This window comes from Oryzias latipes, chromosome 8, assembly GCF_053564925.1.
Source record: "Oryzias latipes strain Hd-rR chromosome 8, Olatipes_Hd-rR_3.1".
Classification (NCBI taxonomy): Eukaryota; Metazoa; Chordata; class Actinopteri; order Beloniformes; family Adrianichthyidae; genus Oryzias; species Oryzias latipes.
Genome location: NC_136244.1, coordinates 16,560,395 through 16,581,977, shown reverse-complemented (window position 1 = coordinate 16,581,977; position 21,583 = coordinate 16,560,395). Strand labels below are relative to the sequence as shown.

At 39.4% G+C, this 21,583-nt stretch overlaps 1 protein-coding gene across 3 annotated transcripts in view; it reads left to right on the top strand.

Annotated features, from left to right (window-relative positions):
- prkar1b (protein kinase, cAMP-dependent, regulatory, type I, beta) overlaps positions 1-21,247 on the top strand; it is a 50,645-nt gene extending 29,398 nt beyond the window's left edge. For all 3 annotated transcript variants that reach the window (XM_004071434.5, XM_011478185.4, XM_011478186.4), the window contains 6 exons: positions 2,403-2,449; positions 5,304-5,462; positions 11,162-11,222; positions 13,552-13,673; positions 19,269-19,350; positions 19,705-21,247. In XM_004071434.5, the coding sequence (XP_004071482.1) occupies positions 2,403-2,449; positions 5,304-5,462; positions 11,162-11,222; positions 13,552-13,673; positions 19,269-19,350; positions 19,705-19,877 (644 nt within the window). In that variant the 3' untranslated portion in view covers positions 19,878-21,247. The remainder of the gene's footprint in view (positions 1-2,402; positions 2,450-5,303; positions 5,463-11,161; positions 11,223-13,551; positions 13,674-19,268; positions 19,351-19,704) is intronic.
- Positions 21,248-21,583: the final 336 nt, after the last annotated feature.

Genomic DNA, 21,583 nt, shown 5'->3' with positions numbered 1-21,583 from the left:
TCTGTTGTTTTATAAACTGAGCCGTTGGTGAATTTTCTTTCCTGGTTTGTGATTAAATCGATGACCTTGTCCTTGCATGGACTTAAACCCCTAACCCACTTTAATGGCAAGGAAACACTTAGAAAGACATTCTGGCCAATTATCCAGAACGAGCTTATCTCAAAGAATACATCAGTTGGGTTGCCACCGCCAGCATTAATGTTTATTTAGGTTCTACCACTCCCTTTGCTTTCTTTTCTTTACTCATAGGTTCTTGCAGCCTTAGTTAGCTGTTACGTCTCCCTCTTCTACCTATCAGTCAGCAAAACCTTTACTCACGCCTTCCTTGATCTTTGAAGAAACACAGACCAACAGACTGAGCTGCATTTTTGCTGCTCTCCCACTCATAGTTCTATCAAACATGGGCACGTTTCATCACATAATTGAAACCCTCTTAACACACAGTTATACAGACAATATTTAGCTTTCACAAAATGTGTTAAAACCACAGTTGATGCTTGTGGATTAGGCCACACAAACACTGTGAGTGGACAGCCATCAATCAGGCTCTCCCAGCTTCTCCTAAAACAGCATACAGAAATATATCAGTCCTAATTTGGTGATAAAAAGTCTAGCTAGCTTTACAAGAACCCCTTTCTCCCAGACAGTCCATTGTTATATACACTAAGGAGAGCGGTATATACATTGCTGATGTCATGGCTATGGTCTGGACTGCTTTACAACTTAAAGAATTTAACCCTGTAACCAACTTTGTTGACTTTATTTAAACAGAACAAGGAGTTATCACTCCAAAGCTTTTGTTGCATTTAAACAAGGGTGGAATTTATTGTATCATAACATCCAAAACTGAGTGTTCAGGCATTTTGATTGTACTCTGCTGCCTATTATTATTATTAATCATCAGTTGATTTTAAATAGCAGTTTTACGATGATGAAAATATCTGAATCAGAAAAACAATTCCAATATTAAATGTTTAAGTCCAATAATTAAAAAGATTTGAACCTAAAGTTAGCTTGGATAGACGAAGTGCTGCAGCATTGTGGGTAAAATAATAAAAAAAAGATGCTTGTTTAAGTAAAGCTACAGAACCTGAGCAGAATGTACTACTATAAGTTTCTGTTGAAACAAGACCACACTGTGAATGTGTATGAGTGTGTGCAGGTTCTGGTCAAATATTTGCCTGCACTCTCAAGCAAAAGGTGCAAAACAAAAGACTGGGCACCAAAGTGATAAAAGACAGGAAGAGCTGAAGAAAAGACATGCATAGTGAGAGGGAACTAAAGGAGCGATAGATGAGATGAAAGGCAGAGAAGAAAAATTGGTGGAGGCCAGGTTGCAGCAGGTTGTGAGTGTGTTTGTGTATGGGTCTCAGGGGTCTTCAGTCGGACAGACCTTCAGACAGACGAGGAGCGTTTTGTGTGACAAATAGAGCTGTATGATTAACGAGCCCTCCACTCCACTCAGTATTAATTAGGCGTGTGAACTCTTGTGAACTTTACTCACAGGGCTTTCAACTCTGCAGGTGAACTCAAAGGCAGGAGATGCACACATCCTAACTTGGTCCATACAAGATGTATAGACATGCATACTTGTCATTTTGACTGATGCTTTACTACTTACCTGAGCCTCTGAATGAAGCTACTTTTGCATCCTATTGCAAGAGTTGGCTGCAGGTGAAATGCCATAGCATTTCCATAGAATGTCTTCCAAACTCAATTAGTTGAAGAAACGGCTTTTTTTTCCTTCAAACTTATTTCTTTATGTTATGATTTAAAAGAATCAATTGACATGGGAGTCTTTTAGGTGGTCAGTAGTAAACCAAATGGCTTATCAAAGCTTTTCAAAAACATTAAAGTTAACACCGTTCTAGTGAATACTCATAAAAGGAGAAATCACGTGTTTTGAATGGTCGTTTTGGTAAGCAATCTATAGGTTTTTCAAATTATACATCGCAGTAAAGATTAAATAGTTTGCGAGCTCAGCTACACACGTCTTTGACCACAAAGTAAAATTTACTGCATTTATTTTTGTGGGAACCATATTTTACTAAATATTCCCATGACCAGTTAAAAAGACTTTCTGACTAAACCAGGAATTTTTTTTATGTTTAGATGCTATATAATAAATGTATTCACGTCCTTAAATCATAAAATGCATTTTCTTCTGTTGGAATGAAACTGGAAACGGTTAATGGTGTATAAACCTTTATTTGGTAGCCCATGCTGACATATTTAAAGCACATTGTCTTTGCTGCATGTAATCTTATTGAAATAAACCAGACAAAATATTGTTATAAAATAAAAAGCTTTATTTTATTGTTACTTAGAGTGCTTTTCTTTGGGTGTTTATGTGTTTTTCTGCCTTTAAACCCCCTCTGCTTTTCCTCCTTTCTCACCTCCAGGTGACGAGGGAGATAACTTCTATGTGATTGACCAGGGTGAAGTGGATGTAAGTGACCATATGCAACCATTTAGTCACTTTTATTAATAAATCATTAAAAGAATCACAGATACATATACTTAAAAATGCTTCACTAAGTCCACATCTTTTTACACTTTTCTAAAGTCCTCTAGATACCAGAGAAACAGACTTAGCTTGCTGTCAATTCTTTGATTGTACATGTTTTTTAAATTGACACAATGTCAAAAATAAAGTTAGGAAAGCATTAATGAAACCACTGACTTGATGATAACTTTCTATAATCTAACCATCAAACTGTGTCCTAATTTACAGTTTTTCCAAGTTGTATTAATTTGTCATAAAGGCATTTTTCAAACAGTCTTTCCATGGGGTAAATCTTAGCTGTCCTGAATCTACATTTGACTTCCAGAAAAATGGGCAGGTTGTGGAAATGCCCCCATGTTCTTTTATTTAGGGCCACGTTCCACTTTGATGACAATCTGTACATGCTGTTTTAGAACTGAATGCTCCCTCAAGGCTCCCAAACTGAGAAGATCCTTTGTCTTAGGAAGCCTAACATTGCGATAGGACTAAGTGGAGAGTTATAACGGGAGCTGATGGCAAGTTAAACAGGAAGCAACCTTATCAATTTACAGCAGTACGTACAGAGATGGTAGCTGACTTCAAATATTAAAAAAAAAAAAGTGTTCATCTTTTAAAAACAGTTTCAGTGTTTACAATTTGAGCAAAAAACAGTTTTTTTTTTGGGGGGGGGGGGGGAATTAAAAACTTGTCAAGGAAATGTCATTATTAAATGGAAATATGTCAGCTTACTGTCTACTTAGAAATCTTAAATATAGTGCCAAAAAAATCTACCATGACAATAGCAACAACGAAATCAAGCCATTTTAGTAACGGCTCTAACTATCTGGTTTAGTTGAAAAAAACAGAGCTGTTGATGATTATTGTTGTAGTTTATTTTTTATAGCAGCATTTTAAACCCCCTTTCTAAATTTGATAAACACCTAATATGTTTTCCTCAGCTGAGGTTAAAAATATTAATTATTGGGGAGAGTAGAATATTGTTATGACTACAGCTGTAACATGAGGGAATCCCTGTTTTCCTCCCTTCAGTGACTTCATTTTTTCTCCTTTTTACTAAGCACAACCTCTGGAATTCCTTACACAATAGTAATGTGCTTTTGTTGAATGCTTTATTTTAAAATGCAGTTTTGTGGTTTTAGCCAATTTGACAGTAAAATGTTTTAATATGCTCTGTCTCAATTAGGCCCTTCTTGACTTGAGTTAGTCCTTGGGAAGTTTTACAACTTTTCAATTAGTAATCCAATCTTATGTGTTTAATTTTTGTTTTTAATCTTCTCTCCCAACTTTCTGCATAGATCGTTTGACTCACAGATACTCCTTTTGACCTCTTTCCTAATTTCCCTTCCAAAAATGTTAAATCAAAAGTTGTTTTCTGCTCAGCGATGCCAGCAGTGAATCTGCATCTGCTTTTCCTTTTCATTGTGTACTCCAGTTACTGGAAGACTCAAATTCAGAAACATCATGCTCCTCCATGGAGTTCCACAGTCTTCCAACTCTGCAGACAATGGCTGCCACGCAGCCACAGCCCTGGCACCAAAGTACTTCAAGATCAGTGCCGAGGTTATTAGAGTGTGGAGATGTCTCTCATTAGACAGGGGTGTAAATCTGCCAGCAACCCATAAATTGCCTGAAAGCTGCCACTAATGTAAACAATCCTCCGTGCTTCTACACAAAACTGTGAGCTTGCAGAGTTTGGCTTGCGGGTTCACCACAAAAGATATTAAAGCTTTCATTTTTGAAATGCAGGATTATCTGATTTGAAAAAAAATGCAAGTAGCATTGAGTCATCTATATTTGGCATTTTATAACCCAAAAGTCACGAGATAATTCAATTAAATTCTTTTATCCTAACAAGTGCTTAGTTTGCTGGAGGAAGTTTATTGCTTTATTATTTACGGTTGCCAGGGTATTTTAAATTTACAGACTCTCTATCATACACCCTTAAAATAGCCACAGGCATGCCCAGAGAGAGAAACTCTGAGTAACTACAAGTGCAAATACACTACATGCTCATCCAGCTCCAGTTCTTTTGATTTGTTGGTTAATTAATGCCAGCCACTTAGTTGTTGTTCCTGAATATGAAGTGACAGCTGCAAGACATCACATGATGTTTGAGGCTTGACTTTTTTGTCAGCCCGAGCCCCCACTTGCCACTGTTTTTACCCTTGATTACACGAAGGCGTCTGGTTTTCACGGACAGTGGTCAATGCCATAAACTGGAAACCACAACTCTATCGATTATATTCTAACTTTGCTGCCACATTTAAGTATTCCCAGTCCTAGCCTCCACAAAACCCTGACCATTCTTCTAAAGCTCTGAATCTATTTCAGTTGGCTGTAAAAGATATGACATCTGTGGTCTATCCTGCCTCTTAATAACAGTTGTGGCAGTTCTCAGGAGCAAGTGAGGGGTAAACCCTGCTTACCTTCTTCCCTTTCTTTCTTTCTTTGTTATCAGGTCAACAAAAAAGTGGGTAGTGTGTTGACAGGTGAAACTGCAACGACCTGAGAGAGTAGCCTCCATGGGCCTCTGTGATGTTGCGGTGTCTGAAAGATTTTGATGGCCAAATGCCAAGCCAAATGCATGGGTCTATGTGGGATTGATCAAATGTACAGTAGATATGAGAATAGATTCCTATGTTTCACTGAGTAAAAGAGGACATAAAAAAAGTGGCAAGAAAAGGATACCTAGAATAACTAAAGTGACTAAAACACACAATCATCCCTCAATTTCTTGTTGTCATAAAGCTTTACCTACCGCAGATGTCATTTCTCTTCTCCATTACTCTCTCTACAGGTGTATGTTAATGGTGAGTTGGTGACCAACATTGGAGAAGGAGGTAGTTTTGGAGAACTAGCCCTAATCTATGGGACTCCAAGAGCTGCAACTGTCAAGGCCAAGACTGATCTGAAGCTGTGGGGCATTGACCGGGACAGCTACCGGCGCATCCTCATGGTAAGACGATCCCCTCCGAAAAGATGCAACTTATGAAAAAAAAAACTTCATTTAATTGGAGAAGTTTAAGATTTTTATTACTTTTATCTACGTGTTGCATTTGTTTATATAATAAATTTCTCCTTTACTATCATGGCACATTTAAGATACGCAAGACTTCAATGATTTCAAGGGATTTATTCGGAAAACTGCCATAGTATAAACACCTTCATTTTACTATTTTTCTTGAGGGAGCAGAAGCATGACATTGCTTAATTTCCTTAGTGTAACACCATCTTCAGGTGTTACCTCATACACTAATATTACAAAAAAGTAAAACCTGTGTACTGTCCAACAAAAAGAATAACCCTTAAATTGACTTCATGTTTTATTTTTTCAATTTTCCTTTTTATGGTAAAAAGTTTGTTTGAATTTTAATAATTATTCTACTTTTTTTTTCAAAGATAACAACCAGTTTGCAAATCATTAATTATTTTAAGATAAGAGAATTTGATGCCTAAACAAAAAAGACAAAGCCGTCAGTCTATGGTGCGGCAGAGAAAAACTCATGGTGTAGAAAGACTTACACTAAAAAGGTACTATTGAAGACTACTTTTTCACAGTCCTTACCTTGAAATACTTTCCACCACTTAAGCACTTAAAACTCCCTCCAACACTTACAGCAGCTGCCTTATTTATAAATGATTTTTTTTTACAGATGCAACACTTGTGCGCAAACACATCTCTTTCTTACATTTTAGAGCCTCCTTACATCTGCCCTGAAATGAAAATGGGGGAAAAATTAAGAGTTAAGGAGTAGTAAGTACAGGAGAGGAAGGGTCAGTTTTAATGGCTGCATACACACTTCCCTTTCCAGGAGCTTATCTTTCTGGAATGTCTAAATGTTTGAAGAGGAAACACAAGGTGTTCTGCCTGGTTGGCATACTCAGTCCTGTACCAGACAAACACAGTAACGTTTGGGCTGGAATGATTAATTATTGTACATGTGAGGGCATACGTGTGTGACTCGTCCATCTAAATACTTCCTCAAATGTTTATTTAATACCTTTTTTTTCCCAAAACTTCACTTAAACGTAATTTCCGGATTATAAGCCGCTACTTTTGTCAAATGCTTTCAACCCTGCGGCTTATTTATGCTTTTTTGTTTTTTATGCATTTTTTTCTAACGGCCGGTGGGGGCGCTCGAGCAGAAAGGGTAAGAGTGAGACTGGGGAATACAGTAAATGTGTCGAGGAAGACGCAAGTTTAATGTAAATTCCCACCTTGGCAATGAATAGCACGAACAGACCCTCATCATGAAAAATCCAGGAAGAAATGCAAATGACGCAGCTTTTAAGTTAAAAGCAGTGTAAAAAATCCACCATCACCAACGGGTTTCAAAAAGCTGGTCTGCTGCGTGACGGAGAGGACAGCGCGAGCTCAGGAGAGAATTTGCCTCAGGATGAGAGTGACACTGACAGCAACAATCAAGGAGAGACGGAGAGTGTGTGGCAAAGAATATCTGACGTTATTCCAATCCGACACTCAAGAGGAAGACTTCCATGTGTTACTTTTCAGCCTCAGGCTTCAGACCGCAGTCGTAAACCGCTGTTCTTTTCGGTCCGGTCCCGGTCGGGACGCAAATTGCAACTAATCAGTCGGGACACCATTGCTCTTGAACAGGGCTAGTAGACGTTTATTTCTTTGCTGGGACCAAATTGTTGATACAGCCCAGCGTTTGAATCTCAGAGAGCGCAAATACAGCAGAACAGCCTTTTTTTTTTTCCTCTTTTAGGTTTATGTTTTTAAACCAGCCGTGTTAGTGCTGTGTTACGGTGTGTCACTGTTGTGGAAGAAAACTTGCGGTTCACGCACGCGCAGCGCTTGCTTTTGCACGGCACGTGCCGCTGTGCATAGGCATAAGTTACCGCTGCTCTCAGTGAATTTTATCGGAAGGTTTTTTGGGCTATTACTACCATATTGCTGCCGTGTTACTGCCGCGTCACAGGCCCTGTTTGGAAAGAAAAGCTCAGTTATATTGTTAAAACTTTAAAAACTCTTTATTTGTACCGTCTTTCTTTGTTAATATATAATGTGTTGAACCTTTTCTGCAATTACTTTTTTTCTTTCTGACGGTGGTCGGTAAAAGAAGACCCTCAGAGCGTCCAGAGTGGGTTAACAAAGAATCGATCACCGTTCTTTTTGGGGAAACCTTCTTTTATTTCTCTGCCTATCAAACATAAACGCGCACCCCCAACTCACTTCCGCTGCGCGCTCTTGCTCCATCCTTCCGCTGCACGGGCTCCCTCCTCTTACACACGCGCGCGGTTTCAGCACATACACATCCTCACATACAACACGTTTCAATGTGGGCAGGTGCGGCTTATGTATGTACAAAATGGTTTATCCTTTAAAAATGTAATGGGTGCGGCTTATAATCAGGTGCATTCTTAGTCCAGAAATTACGGTAATTGTGCCACTTCCTGCAGTCTCTGCCAGTTGCAGCTGTGAAAAAAACTCAGTTTGATGTCAAACAGATCTCATAGGGAGGAAGGAAGATTCGGTTTCGGACCTTTCTGTCCAGTTTAAAGTCGGCCTGCTTAGCACTCATGTTCACCCCTAAGCACATACTTAAAGTGATGGCACAATCTGCCTGGGTAACCTTTCTTTGAGAGGATTCTCAAACTCTGCAGCTTTCATTCTCTCATTTCCACCAGCTGCTGCAGAAGGGGGGTGGAAATAACACAATTCAGTTATGTGAACCTGTAGTTAATTATTGCTGTCAATGATTTGTAAAAGTCTTTTTTTCCCAAAGTGTGGTATTCTGGCAGGGTTGTCAGCCAGTGCAATGAGAATTCTGTCTTTGTTTAAATATATGTGTTTGTTTCGCAGAGAAAATCACACCCAGAGTTTTTCTGGGTTGAGTTAGGAGCTCAGAAGGTGTGTTTTTTTTATTGTTTTCAGTCCTGTTGCCACGCCTTGCATCACTGCTAACTCTCTATATTGAAGATTAAGTATAATTTTACGTTCACTTGCTGATTATTCAGAATTTTGAAACACAATCTTTAAGAAATCACAGAGGACTATATCTTTAAGTATTTAATCTCCGGAAATAATTTTTGGATGAGTACAGAGAGATTTTCGAGGACGTCTCCATTTTTTAATATAATTACTAGGTTCCCAAGACATGCTGAGAAATCACTTAATCAAATTTTGGATTTAATATTATCACTATTACACAACACAAGATTGAATAATTAAATTAGAGCTAGTTTGTTTGTGCCACCTTCAAAAAAGGAACTGGAACAAAGAGTGTCCATCAGGCCTGCATGCAGTCTCCTTAGATCGAACCTGATTTCTCTGAACTTTTTCACAAATGATTTACTGGAGCTTAGTATAAAGAGTGTTACAAAAAATTGTTGAACTAATAAAAATATATGATGCCAAAAAACTCTCCGCCTGTCATTTACATGTTAACTTGGGTCCATAAAAATCTATATATTAAAATTTTGCCTTGAACTGTTGACACCTACTCAAACAATATAACTCCATTCCTCACGATAAACACGCTCTGCCTATTGTGTTGCCATCAGTTATGGAATACACACCTTGTTGTGTCATGGTGGTATTTTCACCCTGACAGTTACAGGCAAAGCCATTAACCAACTGACAGACCACTGTCAACATACAGAACACGCAACAAAAGGAAACGAGGATGAATTATACCGAATAATTAAGAGCGTCAAAGGCGGTGGAGCGGGTGGTGTTTCGCTTTGGACAGAGATGAAGGGGATGGGAGACGAAGGCATAAGGTATAGTTGGTTTAGTCTGGCTTTGCTCCACACCTCCAACCCTTTGATGATTCTATCTCAAAGACAGCAAACAGACAGAGGCTGGTTCATCTTTAACCACAGAAGGAGCAGCATCATGGCCAAGAGGAGCAGGAGAGTTTGAAACAACGCACATGAGCTCAGGCCCTCCCACGTAGATTGATTAAGACATGCAGATAAAGACGAATCCAAAGAGAAAAATTATGTTCCCCAACCACATAAATGATGACTGCAATGCTTTTCATTAAAAAAATGTTGCAATGCATCACTTGCATTCCTTTTTCCCCAGTCCCCCCCTCGTTCTACTCTGCCACACAGAGCCCATCCTGCTGCAGTCGCATCAATCACACGTTCTGTATAATGTTTTGTTATGTACGCACAGTAAGCCTTTAAGCTGAGTAAGCTTTGTTGAAGGTCTTTAGGAGGTGGAGGGCATGTGTGTCTGAATTTCAAGGTACATGTGAGACTCTGTTCGAGTGTTGCTGTTTGTTCACGTAATGAGCAGGTTTGGTTCCTGCAGAGACGGCAGCCAAGCATAAGTGGCAGAACTAAAAACAGACTGCATGCGCTGCCTGCATCCAGACGCACACTCGAATCATTTATCCGGGATAGGAGCAGCGCAGGCTAGAATTCCTTTAATCAACTTGTTTACAATTCCGAACTTAACGTTGACTCACTTGGGAAGATTTTCTCCCCTTTTAAGACAAAATGTGAAATTATATGAAATTAGAGGCAGTAGTTGGACGGAGGGACTTGCACTTAAGATACCCCAAGCCTCAATATATCACTTCCACATGCAAAGACAGACACAGGGCGGACAGGATCCTCTCTCCTTGCTGAATTTTTTCTCTTCTTCTCTTAATGTTCCCGCTCTCTGAGGGGTTCTGTGCAGTGAGGATGAAATGCAGTCAGGGAAGGGGTCCTCTGGGCCTAGACTTGTCAGGAAGCACCTGATTTTCATGGCAAGAGGCAGAAAGGGGAAAGTCCCCTGCCTGGTGGGTGGGGTGGGCCACACACACAGACACACACATGCAATGCACATTACTCCATCTCTGCTGCACACCTTCACAAGCCTGACCCCATGAACTGCGATTTTTTAATCACTGATTATCTTGTACTTGAGCTACATTGTATATTTTTGGTATTTCGCAGTAGTTGTACATCAAACTTGATGTTCACTTTAAAGACTTACTCCAAGGAAAATTGTGGGTTTAGTGCTTTTAACATGTTATTAAAGAACAAATTAAGATTAAAATTTGGGGTATGACGGGCTGTAGGACGGCGTGTAAACAGATAGTGTTCAGCAACAGTGAGGGGAATAGGGGGCAGGGTTGTCCCACATCAACTCATTGGTGAATATCAAATGACCTCCTGCTTCTCTGCAGAAACTATGTCCTAGAAAACAGGTTTTTTTTGCCAAAAACTGCACAGTTATAATTAAAAGACCACTGGGAACACTTTTGAAATAGATCAAAAGATGATCAAAGTTGTTCTTTAAAGAAAAGTAGGTGCAAATACATTTGAAAAAAAACAATACAGTCACATTTAAACCAAGAAATGCTTTTTTAAGGCAAGTTTATATGTTTCAAAAATAGATCTTTCCCAATTTTTTGCTCTGTGATTAAAAATAAAATGCAGATTTCTACAAGGTGTACAAAAGTGATAATTATTTTAATCTTTTCAGATGGTAATGACTGTGCTGCATTTCTAAATACAGCTGTTATTCTCAGCAATGAAGAAAGCAAAGAATCTACTCCACTTCTTAAACATCAGACACTCAGTTAATGATAATGATTTACAGAATAAGGAACTTTTGAAGTTTTCGGTGGAACAATACCATTTTGGGAGCATGTAGAATGTTTTAATGTGTTCTCTATGTTTGTTTTACAGGGGAGCACTTTAAGAAAGAGAAAGATGTATGAGGAGTTCCTCAGCAAAGTCTCCATTCTTGGTAAGCATCTAAACCTCCATCAAATTGATTGAATTGTAGCAGCTTTGTCTGTCATACAAAACAGAAAAAGAAATCTGGATATATGAGTAAATGTATGATTTTTCTATAAATATGTCCTGCCTTTAAAAAGTTGCCTGCATAATCTTTCTAAATTTTAAAAAACCTGCTTTCATTAACTGAAATAATCCTCTCTAAAGCTCCTAAGTGTTATGTTGCACAACTAGGATTTCAAAAGCCCATTACTGTCACTCCTAACCTCATTCCAGGCTTCTGCCTAATGCCAGTTCAAAAACTTTTAAATTATGTTTGTTTCTGTCGGCCGTAATTAGGTTAGACGAGACAATAAAAGGTTTTTCTTACAGAAAAATAAAGTTACAAGTTTGTCTTGTGCTGTAAAACATTGCCATCAATTTATTTTTGCGTCTTTGTCTTTTCTTGTGAGTTTTTTCTGTAGTAGTGCTTATGCTGCACAACCAGCAGGCCTTTAAATCAACATATGTCGTAGATTAATCCACGGAAACTCAAGCACACGTTGACACATGAGGCCCATAGCTGTGTATGGTCTGTGTACAATCTTAATCTCCTCACAGTGTTCGCACTTAAGTCAGTAACACTCGGCCATTTCTTAGTGTGAACAATTAAAGAATCAGAGGTTAAGTTAAGCCCCTCTTTAGCGCTGGAATTTGGAGAACGCCATCCTACACAGGATCTGGAGGGATGGCAAGTGAATTCATTCAGAGATTTCAAACCAAATGCAATTGGAAGAGACATCCCATCCCTTCCCACTTGATTGTGTGTGCAGTGTATAGAGTAAGGCCGTGCCCCCTGTACAGAGTTATTTGCTGGGTGAGTAAACACATACACTGTTCAGTTCTTAGTCAAACTCTGAGATCCGCTTTCTTTTCATTCACCTCCTTCTCTTGAGTGGCTCCCTTTTTGAGGCCTAATTTCAAACACCAGCCTTCCTCATCGAAGTGCTTTACAGCTCGCTACTCGGCTCCGCCTCTTTGAATTGGAGGAGGGGCAGGGAGAGGGAGCGTTTTTGTTTTTTCTTTGATCTTTGAGATAGCCACGAAATTGGGAACAAGCTCTTGATGTGATGGAGTGAAGGTAGAAAAAAACAAACACACGGACACACAAATGCACCTCAGCAGGCAAGCGGTTACTTCACTTCTCTGGATGTTTACTATGCATGTGTGCTACTAGGGAATCTAAGTGGGTGCAGGGTCAGTGAAGCGCGAAATGTAGGTTCTTTAGTCAGGACATTTGTGTATCGTGTTACTTGCCTTGCCGTTAAAGATCACCTCCATGGACCTCCAGCCTTTTGCTTGCAGCCAGACAGAAAACATCCATCTGGGGTCCGTCAGACACCCCGGCCCCACTGCAGGGGACACTGGACACTTCTAAATCAGCAAACCTATCCTAGATAATCCTAAGTACATACACAGTTATGCATTCACACAAACAGACATGCAGGGATCAGTTACTGAACACATGAGGAGACAATAGTTTCAGACAAAAAATCCTGTCGTAGTTTTACGCCTCCAGCCTTTGTCTTAAACAAATGAAAGCAATGAAGCTAGAAGCTGAGGATGAGGATGAGGAGTGTCTTTAATACAGATGAGTCCCACTTCATATGTAAATACACACTATTAACTATAACCAAAAGTGAAACACCTTAAAGATACAGAGCTTTTCATGATCAAAAATGATGTAAATTTCTCTGTTAAAGGCAGCGTTTCACTAATGTCTACAGCAAATGTGTGAAAGATCATCTTTAAAATTCATCTAAAACTTCCAGAAAAAAACAAATACCACAGCACGAACCCAGAGTTTAATAAAAAAAATTAAAAACTCATGTTTTTGAAATGATAGAACTATTATAAGCTATTAGCCCTTCCATGCTGTGATGTTTGTGTTCCCTCCTTCAAGACACAATCTTTAAAAGTGATCAAACCAAAATGACTTTTGTTTTAAATTCCACACATTGGCTAAGAATGAACTCTCAGCAGACACTGGACAGCCTTGGTTTGTTTACTTTACCCTGGGTAACGGGTACTGGACTGTCTTGAGCATAAAGCAGATGACTGTCACCACATCCATACTCAGCAGAGCTGATTTAGGGCTCAGTCTCAGTGTTTAAGCCTCATAGGCCTCCATGACATGAGGGAGTAGTCGGAGGATCTAAGATATGTAGGCTTCCTGATGAATGACTGGATTAGCCTCAGAGGGAATTAATCTCAGCATTTTACTGGAAAACTGTGTAAATGAGTGTGTTCTGCACAAACCAAGTGAGAATAACCTGCTCAATGTGACTAACACTTAACAGAGTCTTTGGATAAGTGGGAGCGGCTGACTGTGGCTGATGCTCTGGAGCCTGTTCAGTTTGAGGATGGAGAAAAGATTGTGGTGCAAGGAGAGCCGGGCGATGACTTCTTCATAATTACAGAGGTAAGTCCTGTCATGTGACCTTGGTAATTAACCATCCTTACACTTCCTGTATCATAGTTTTTTAAACGTGGAAAGGGAAACAGGTAGGCACCACAGTGGAGGTTCCTGTCATCTCCTTGACATCAGAATTGATCCCAGTTTATTGCCAACAGCAGGCAGATTACCAGGTGGTGCTCTCTGCCACCATTCCTTCTCAGACCCCCCCCCCCCCTTCACACTACAGGCTTTGTGGAACTGGGGCCTCTGAAGGGCCCCCTGCCTGTCATCCTGACACACTTTTGATTAACTCCATACTTATACTGCTTTCACCAGGGTCAAGTTCAGAAAATTCAGACTGCAGAGAGTTGGGGCCAATTGCTGTATTATCCTTTGCCTCCTGTTTTTATCTAGTTTTCAAATGTCCTCAAAATCTTTTCATCCACTTTGCTTACTCTATTTCCAGAACCAGTTCTCCCTGTGTTTTGTTTAGAAAGCTTACTAGCGGTTAAATCGAAGGAGAATTATATCGAGGGTGCAGAGTGATGGATCTGTCGTTATCCCTGTTTTGACTCATTCTTGCTCCTCACCTGTGCCCTTCCAGCACAGCGCTCTTTCTCCTCCTGCAATCCTTCCTTCAGCCAAACGTTGCACTTTTTGCCTCCTTTCAGATATATCACATCCATATTTCTTCGAGTGAGTCTATGCAGTTTATGTTTTTACCTTTAAATCAGACCAAATTATTAAAACTGCAATCATGATCATAAAGTAAATTAAGAAATCTGCACTTCACTCATTAAAAAAGCTGAGTGTGTTTGTAATTCCATCTATTTAAATGCCAGTTTTAGTTGGAAGTATCAAAAAGAGGTCCAAAAACCCTCTAAAGTCTTGTTTTCTCAAATATTACTCGTACTAATGCTGACTCATCTATTTTGTTCTTCAAAATTTGAACATTAGAAGAATAGAAATGAATCACAAGTGTAGGAGACAACGAGGATAAAGGAAAGACGCTTCAATTCTCTGCTGCATTTTTAACAAAATGTATAAAATATAAAAATTTCCATATATATATATATATATAGCCTTGCACATCATCCTGCAAAGTCTCACTTCTCCTCTGTTAATGTCTCATGCTGTCAGATTTTCCCAGAGCCAGGCAGACTGTGGTGGAATGCATGCTGCTGATTTTCACACAGGGTCAGGAGACCTCGCCTCCTGGGAGGGAGACGAGAGAGGGAAGGATGAGTCAAAGAGGCAGGGACTTGTGGGTCGATTTGAGGGATCACAAGTAAAAAACAAAAAAAGGAAAAGAGGATTTGAGTTATAACGAGATATGTCCTCTGACAATTCTTTTTCATCAACATATCTTTTCTGTTAAATTTTCTTCTAATTGTGATATAAGACGTCAAACTTTGTTGTTTTTTTCCCTTTTACTATCTCAAACTTTATTGTCTGTGTCTTTAAACTCTTTCCTTTATGTTTCTGCAGTTTGTCTCATCTCAGCCTTAGACAAATCTATGTAACTATTAAATACATGTTGCAAGATTAATAAAGGGAGGGGGAGATTCATCACTTTATGTGCCCTGCAGGAGAAAAGGGGCCCTAAAGAAAAGTGACCTGTTTACATTTTTTTTCCTCTTATTATACAAACAAGCCTTTACAGGCACGGAAAGCCTCAAAGACTTGATCTCACCTTTCTTTGTATCGGCTCTGTTTTACCTTCAACCTGCTTTCATTCTGCATTGTCTGTGACCCAACTTTCACTAACGTCGCTCCTTTGTTGCACATTCAAGCGTGTTTATAGGCAAAAAAAAAGCTCTGTAACACGGACCATTAAGTCTAAAAGAAGTCTTTTCTTTTGAATTGAAGAAATGTAATTTGATTTTGAAGAAAATAGATGAGATTACAAACGGCTGTTGACTTCTGCATGAAAACAGTCTATATTATCACGACGGTTCACTGTTCACTTCTCTTCCCCCTGATCTCTTCCAGTCATCGGGATTTATCTTTTTTTTCTGACCTCACACAAAAATATTCATGACTTGCAGAATGATAGAAAAGCCTTTGTTCATGTCTCTGTTAATAGTCCCTAAAAACCCATACTGATAAAAATACTGGTTTTAGTGTTTTTAACATGTTCTAGTGGCATCATGCTGATAATGGGGGACATATAGAAAATTAAGCTCCAGCTTAGGAGTATGTCTTTATTTTAAATCAGGAGCAGCTGAAAAAAGGCCATCTAAAAAAACACTTGTGCTGTGATGTAGAAACTTCAATCAGCAAGCTCCCTGCTCCGCTCCATTCTGATGCATCCACTTGTAGACGATTAGATCCATGTCATTACTTCCTTTTTTTTTTGCACTGGTCCGGGGTTGTGAGGGGCTGTAAGCTAGCAGGACATGGGTGCAAACATCGGTGATGGGAAGTGGGGGTGGGGTTGCTCCTCACCAACAGTCCATCCCACAACTCAGATGCAAATTTCTAATGAACTACTGCTGCTCTGCAGAAACTATGTCCTAAAAAAAGATACATTTTAATACAATTTGGGCCAAAAACGTCATAATCATAATTAAAAGGTATTGGGAACACTTTAGAATACACCAAAAGATAATGGGAGTGGGACTTGAACCTTTTATTCCATTTGGATCAATAAATTCAATATATTTTTAGGTTAAAAAAATGTACTGACAAAGAGTGAAGGAAAGGCCAACAGGGTTTTACTGCAGTGAAGTCATTATAAGGAGCCCTCAGACTGCTGAGAGGGAATTTAGTGAGAAGCGCTGCTGTGTTTAGTAAGTAAGCTGTGTTGGTGTTTGAATGAGAAGGTGCAGACACTCCTGGTGCTGGGTGGCCCCATGATCAGGCTACTCTGGATATCCCCTTTCTCCATCAGTGCCTGCACCCTTCTCCGTTCCTTTTTGCATGTTGGCGCTCTTACTGCTTGTTAACATTTGACTTGTCGCTGCCATTTGATGCGTTACACTTAAGGCATGATGCATTTTTTACCTATTAATTTGGGAGTGTTAGGAGAGTTCCCTTCTTTTCTCCATCTTTACTGCTTCATTCTCACACACACTGAGTTGGACAGTGAAAGCCCCCCGGTGTTTATAAAAAAACGTGTCTGTGGAGCACAGCACTGCCCCTGGGGTGGTACACACGATGGTTATCTGGACCACACTGGAGGAGGCCCGTCCACCCATGAACAACCGAAGCCGCAGAGCTGCACTGTCTCACTCTCTTTGTTTGGACAAGAATTGAAAGAAGAGTCTTTCACCGGATTATAAACAGTCAGTGCCCCCTTCAACCTCAAAACCATGCTGGCAGAAATTGTTCAAATGATGCAGAAGCAGCATTGTGAGCGGTCACCTGAGGTGGAAATCTTAACCGTAAAAAGATTTATGTTTTTCAGAGACTGAGAACAATATGTTCCACCATCTGTTTATCTTCTCACCGAGCCCAAATGGGAACTTGAATGAAAGGGGTCACTGCAGGTGGGGCTTTTACATGGCACTTGTTACATGGCATTCACAGACATGAATGATCTATTTTAAAAGTGTTCCCAGTGGTGTTTTAATAAAGAAAATGCTGTTTTTAGCCACAAACCAAAAACTGTATGGTTTTCTAGGACATAGGAAGAGTTTATTGGAAATACACCTCTGAGTTGTGGGCGGGACTGTTGGCATGGAGTGAGCCTGCCCCACTTCCCTTCATCCATCTGTGCTCTACTGCACAATTCTCATTGGTGCGGGTCTTTAAATTACTTCTTCAGGAGCAAAAAAAAAAAAAGGATTTTGATCAAAAATGTAAAGCAATACTTTACTAATACTAAAATACTAATACTAAAAACCACATACAGGACAAAAACCAGCCATGCTGTTTTTAACAAATGTCGTCATGGCATTGTAAAATGTCTCCACAGTCTGTGTTTGCACGTTTACTTTGAAGAAACTTCCTGTCTAAAACCCTTCTTGCATGTTTTCTCATGAGACTGTGGTGCCTTTTTTGGTCAACTTTAGCAGCTTTCTAAACCAAAAAAATCAACAACACACATAAGAATGCACAGTCTCAAAACACTCACTTCCTCCTTATGCTGTCTAAATCTTGTTTGTATATATGCACAAGAGGTTCAATTAAAAGTACACGACTACAGCAGGAAATTAAATATGTCTTTGCAGGCTTTATTTATTTGCTGGAAATGTGCCCATAGTTGCATCATTGAGCAGACGAGGACTTTATTGTATATGTTGAGTGTTTATGCTTAAAAAGTCCAAATACAGTTTACTTTTCATAAATGTTTCTAAACCAATCAGTCTGAGCAGATTAAACCTAAAAAAAAAGATATTTTTTTGTTCCAAAAACATATTCTCTTTGTGCACATTGATTTTTTTCTGGATTTGATTTCTGTAGTTTTTGTAACAAATTGAGTAAAATCAGTGAAAAATACAGCTTCATAACTGCAGTATGTGGTCATCCGCCATTTTTATTAACATTAGCTTTAACGTGAAAGTGATTTGAACTGAAACTTCGGAACAGTGTCAGGAAAGTAAGACATATGCAACAACAACATTTAGGCCACAGTGTAATTATCTTAGTTCAAAGTGGGAAGGAGACCCATGTTCCAAAGCCTGAATCCGTTCTGCTGTCCACATATTTGCTGGAACACTTGTATGGTGATATTCACTTGGATAGCCTCCTCTTCTTCTGGACAACTCATTTCTGCCACAAACTGAGTCACACACATCTCCTTCACTCAAATAACAGTCTCACCTTCGTCCGCTCGCACTGACTCACTTCGTGTTCAGTCCCATTATGTTCATATTTAACATTATTAGCCCAGTTCATGCGAGTAGTAACAAGATCAGAGAAAGATTAAGACACAATAAGAGAGTCTGGTGATTCTGAGCTCGTTCTCTGCCAGATTTGTTGCAGCCATCATTTACAGAACTTGTGCAGTGCACGTAAACATCTACCTAACGTCAACATTGACACATATTGAACTATGCTTGGTAAATTTTAGCATATATTTTTTAGTATTCAAGCTAGTGAGGTAGCATGCAGAAAGATGGATGTTGCAGCATATTCTCACACGCTCACATGAAGTTTGTCAGCAGCTGCAAAGCTTGACAGCAGGAGCTGTTGTCATCTGTTGGGCAGAGGAAATGGAAATCTTTATTCCTCTGTTAGACTTTTTAGATGACTCACACACGCACACATCCCACACACAACAACAACAACCAGGGGATGATGGCAAGACGTCCAGCATGTTTGCTGAAGTCTCTGCAGAAGACATCAGCTGTTGGACTCTGCAGATTCTGCCTGAAAGCACAAAAAAAGGGTTTGCTCTCTTATAAAATACAGTTCTGGGAAGGTGATGATGTTGAGAAAGATGCTCAGGTTCTTAGAGGGTCCTAAGTCTTTTGGAACAGATGTTTCTAATAGGTTTTGAACTCTGCAGGTGTCCATTCCAGCAAAGAGGGGACTAAACCCTGCACACCTGTGGTCCCATCAAACGTCCTACAGATGATTTTCAGCTTAACCCTCTTTATCCTCCCGTCCTGCACGCACACCCTCCTCCTTTTATTCCAGTGTTTCCTTCATGTCCCTGCCTTCTGTCTGCAGGGAATAGCCTCCGTTCTGCAGCGCCGCTCTGACAACGAGGAATATGTGGAGGTTGGACGCCTTGGACCATCCGACTACTTTGGTCAGTGTCATCTGAGCGTTTTTTTTTTCTATTTCTCTGAATCCCAAAGAACAAAATAAACCCTATTATTAAAAAACAAAATGTGATTTTTTTAAAAATAAAAATGGTCAATAGCATCTTAAGAATAACAGAAATTGATTGCAAAATAAAATGGTTTGAGCAACGGCAACAAAAAAAGTCAATTGTTTTTCCAATTATTTTACTTCCCTTTTTCCCTTTTTTTTCATTTAAGCTTGTATCTTGTTGAGATGACTTTATATTACATCATCACTGCATATATTCAATCCAAAAGAATCCAAGCAATTATCAATGTTTCGGTACAAATCCATTTTTGACAAACTTTGGCTCCTCCAGGTGAGATCGCCCTGCTGTTGAACCGGCCCCGGGCAGCCACGGTGGTGGCCCGAGGCCCCCTCAAGTGTGTAAAGCTGGACAGGCCCCGCTTTGAGCGCGTGCTGGGGCCCTGCTCTGAGATCCTCAAGAGAAACATCCAGAGATACAACAGCTTCATCTCCCTCACCGTGTGACAGGTCAAAGCCCCCACCAGCAGGGGTGTTCATCATCAGCATCTGAATTTCGAAGACGGCGTCAAGCAGGATGTGAGGTTGCCATAAGGTGGATTCAACATCCCCAACAAGAAAGTGCTTGTTTTCTGCAATTTTGAAATGTTTTTTTTTTTTTTTTTAATTATTTGCTTGTTTCTTTTCTGTGCACTTTGACTTGATCTGTGCTGTGGTAGCTTTATGTCAAACGACCATGTGAGAAGGCTAATGATTTAATGTGAACAGATCGTGCAGAGTGTGTCAGATATAAATGACGCATGCAAGACTGCCTGAGAACAATGTTTGCACTTTCAAGTCATTTCTGAAGGAGATGGATAAAGTCAGGAAGCATGGATGAAGTGCAGTCATGTTTACGTACAGCGTGAGGAAGTGGCCATGCATTTCTTCACTCGCTTGCCGTTTGGCTTTTTCCTACTTCACTTTTGACTGTGGTACGATTCTAAATCAAAGCAAGCAGATTTTTGTTACCATTTATTGTAGCTTTAAGAGTTCAAAAAATGTTGCTAAAACTGTTAGTTTCATTTGAGGAGTTTCAGGAGGCACACTTTTGTTAACTTTTATTTTGAAACTTCTCAAAAAAAGGCTTCAGCCAAACACAACTTAATCCTTCTACTAATGTATTATCTGTGCATCACAGCATGTTATAGGTCATTTAAAATAAACAGATCCATTCTTGAAATACTTGTTAGCATCTTAATTTTTCACTTTTTTTTTTTCAAATGCACACTGTAGCAGTAATAAGTTTTTGTTGTTACGACTCACAACGAAAAAGCTTTCGTCTCACTTTTAGTAAATGCTTAGCCATGTTTTTCTTCCTTTTTTGGCTTAAAAAATGCAAACTTTTATGTTTAGTTTTGCAGGTTTTTAACTCTTTGTGTGGTGTTCTGTCAAAAATAATAAAAAGTATGGTTTTCTGAAGCAGCTCAGTCTAACCTGAGCTTTTATATTCCAAAGGTACTGTAGCGTTTTACATCCACTTTGCAAACACGGTCTAAAAAAATAAAAACTCACGTAAAGCGCTCATTTGTTTACCCGGTCTCAGGACTTGCAAAGCTTCAACAAAAACAAATCTAACCTGACAATTTGTTAAAACTGATTTTCTCTGATTGATATTGTGTCTGCACCACACGCCTGCAGTTCAAAGTCAATAATTATAGACGTTGGAGTGACGTAATAAATGTGCGTTGCTTTCTTTTGATCAACTTCCACATCTGAACCAGCAACTCATGTTGTGTATATGGAATTGTTTAAAAAAATCCTTCTGTATGCCCTTTCTTGTAATTTTTTCTTTTGACTATTAATAATCTTGGAAAATAAAGCTAAGTCTAAATCTGCTTGATTTTTCTCCCTTCTTTTTTTTTTTAGGAAAGCTTCCAGCATCCTCTCCTCTCCTCTCCTCTCCTCTAGTCTCAGATAGTCTCCCTGGATGGTATAAGTATAGCCCCCAATTCCACAGTTAGAAACCTTGGGGTTTTACTTGACCAGGATTTATCATTTAAGGCTCACATATCTCAGGCGTGCAGAACTGCCTTTTTTCACCTGCGGAATATTGCTAAGATCAGAAATATACTTTCTAAGAGTGATGCTGAAAAACTCATCCATGCATTTGTTACGTCGAGGCTGGATTACTGTAACTCCTTGTTAGCAGCGTGTCCTAAGAGTTCCTTAAG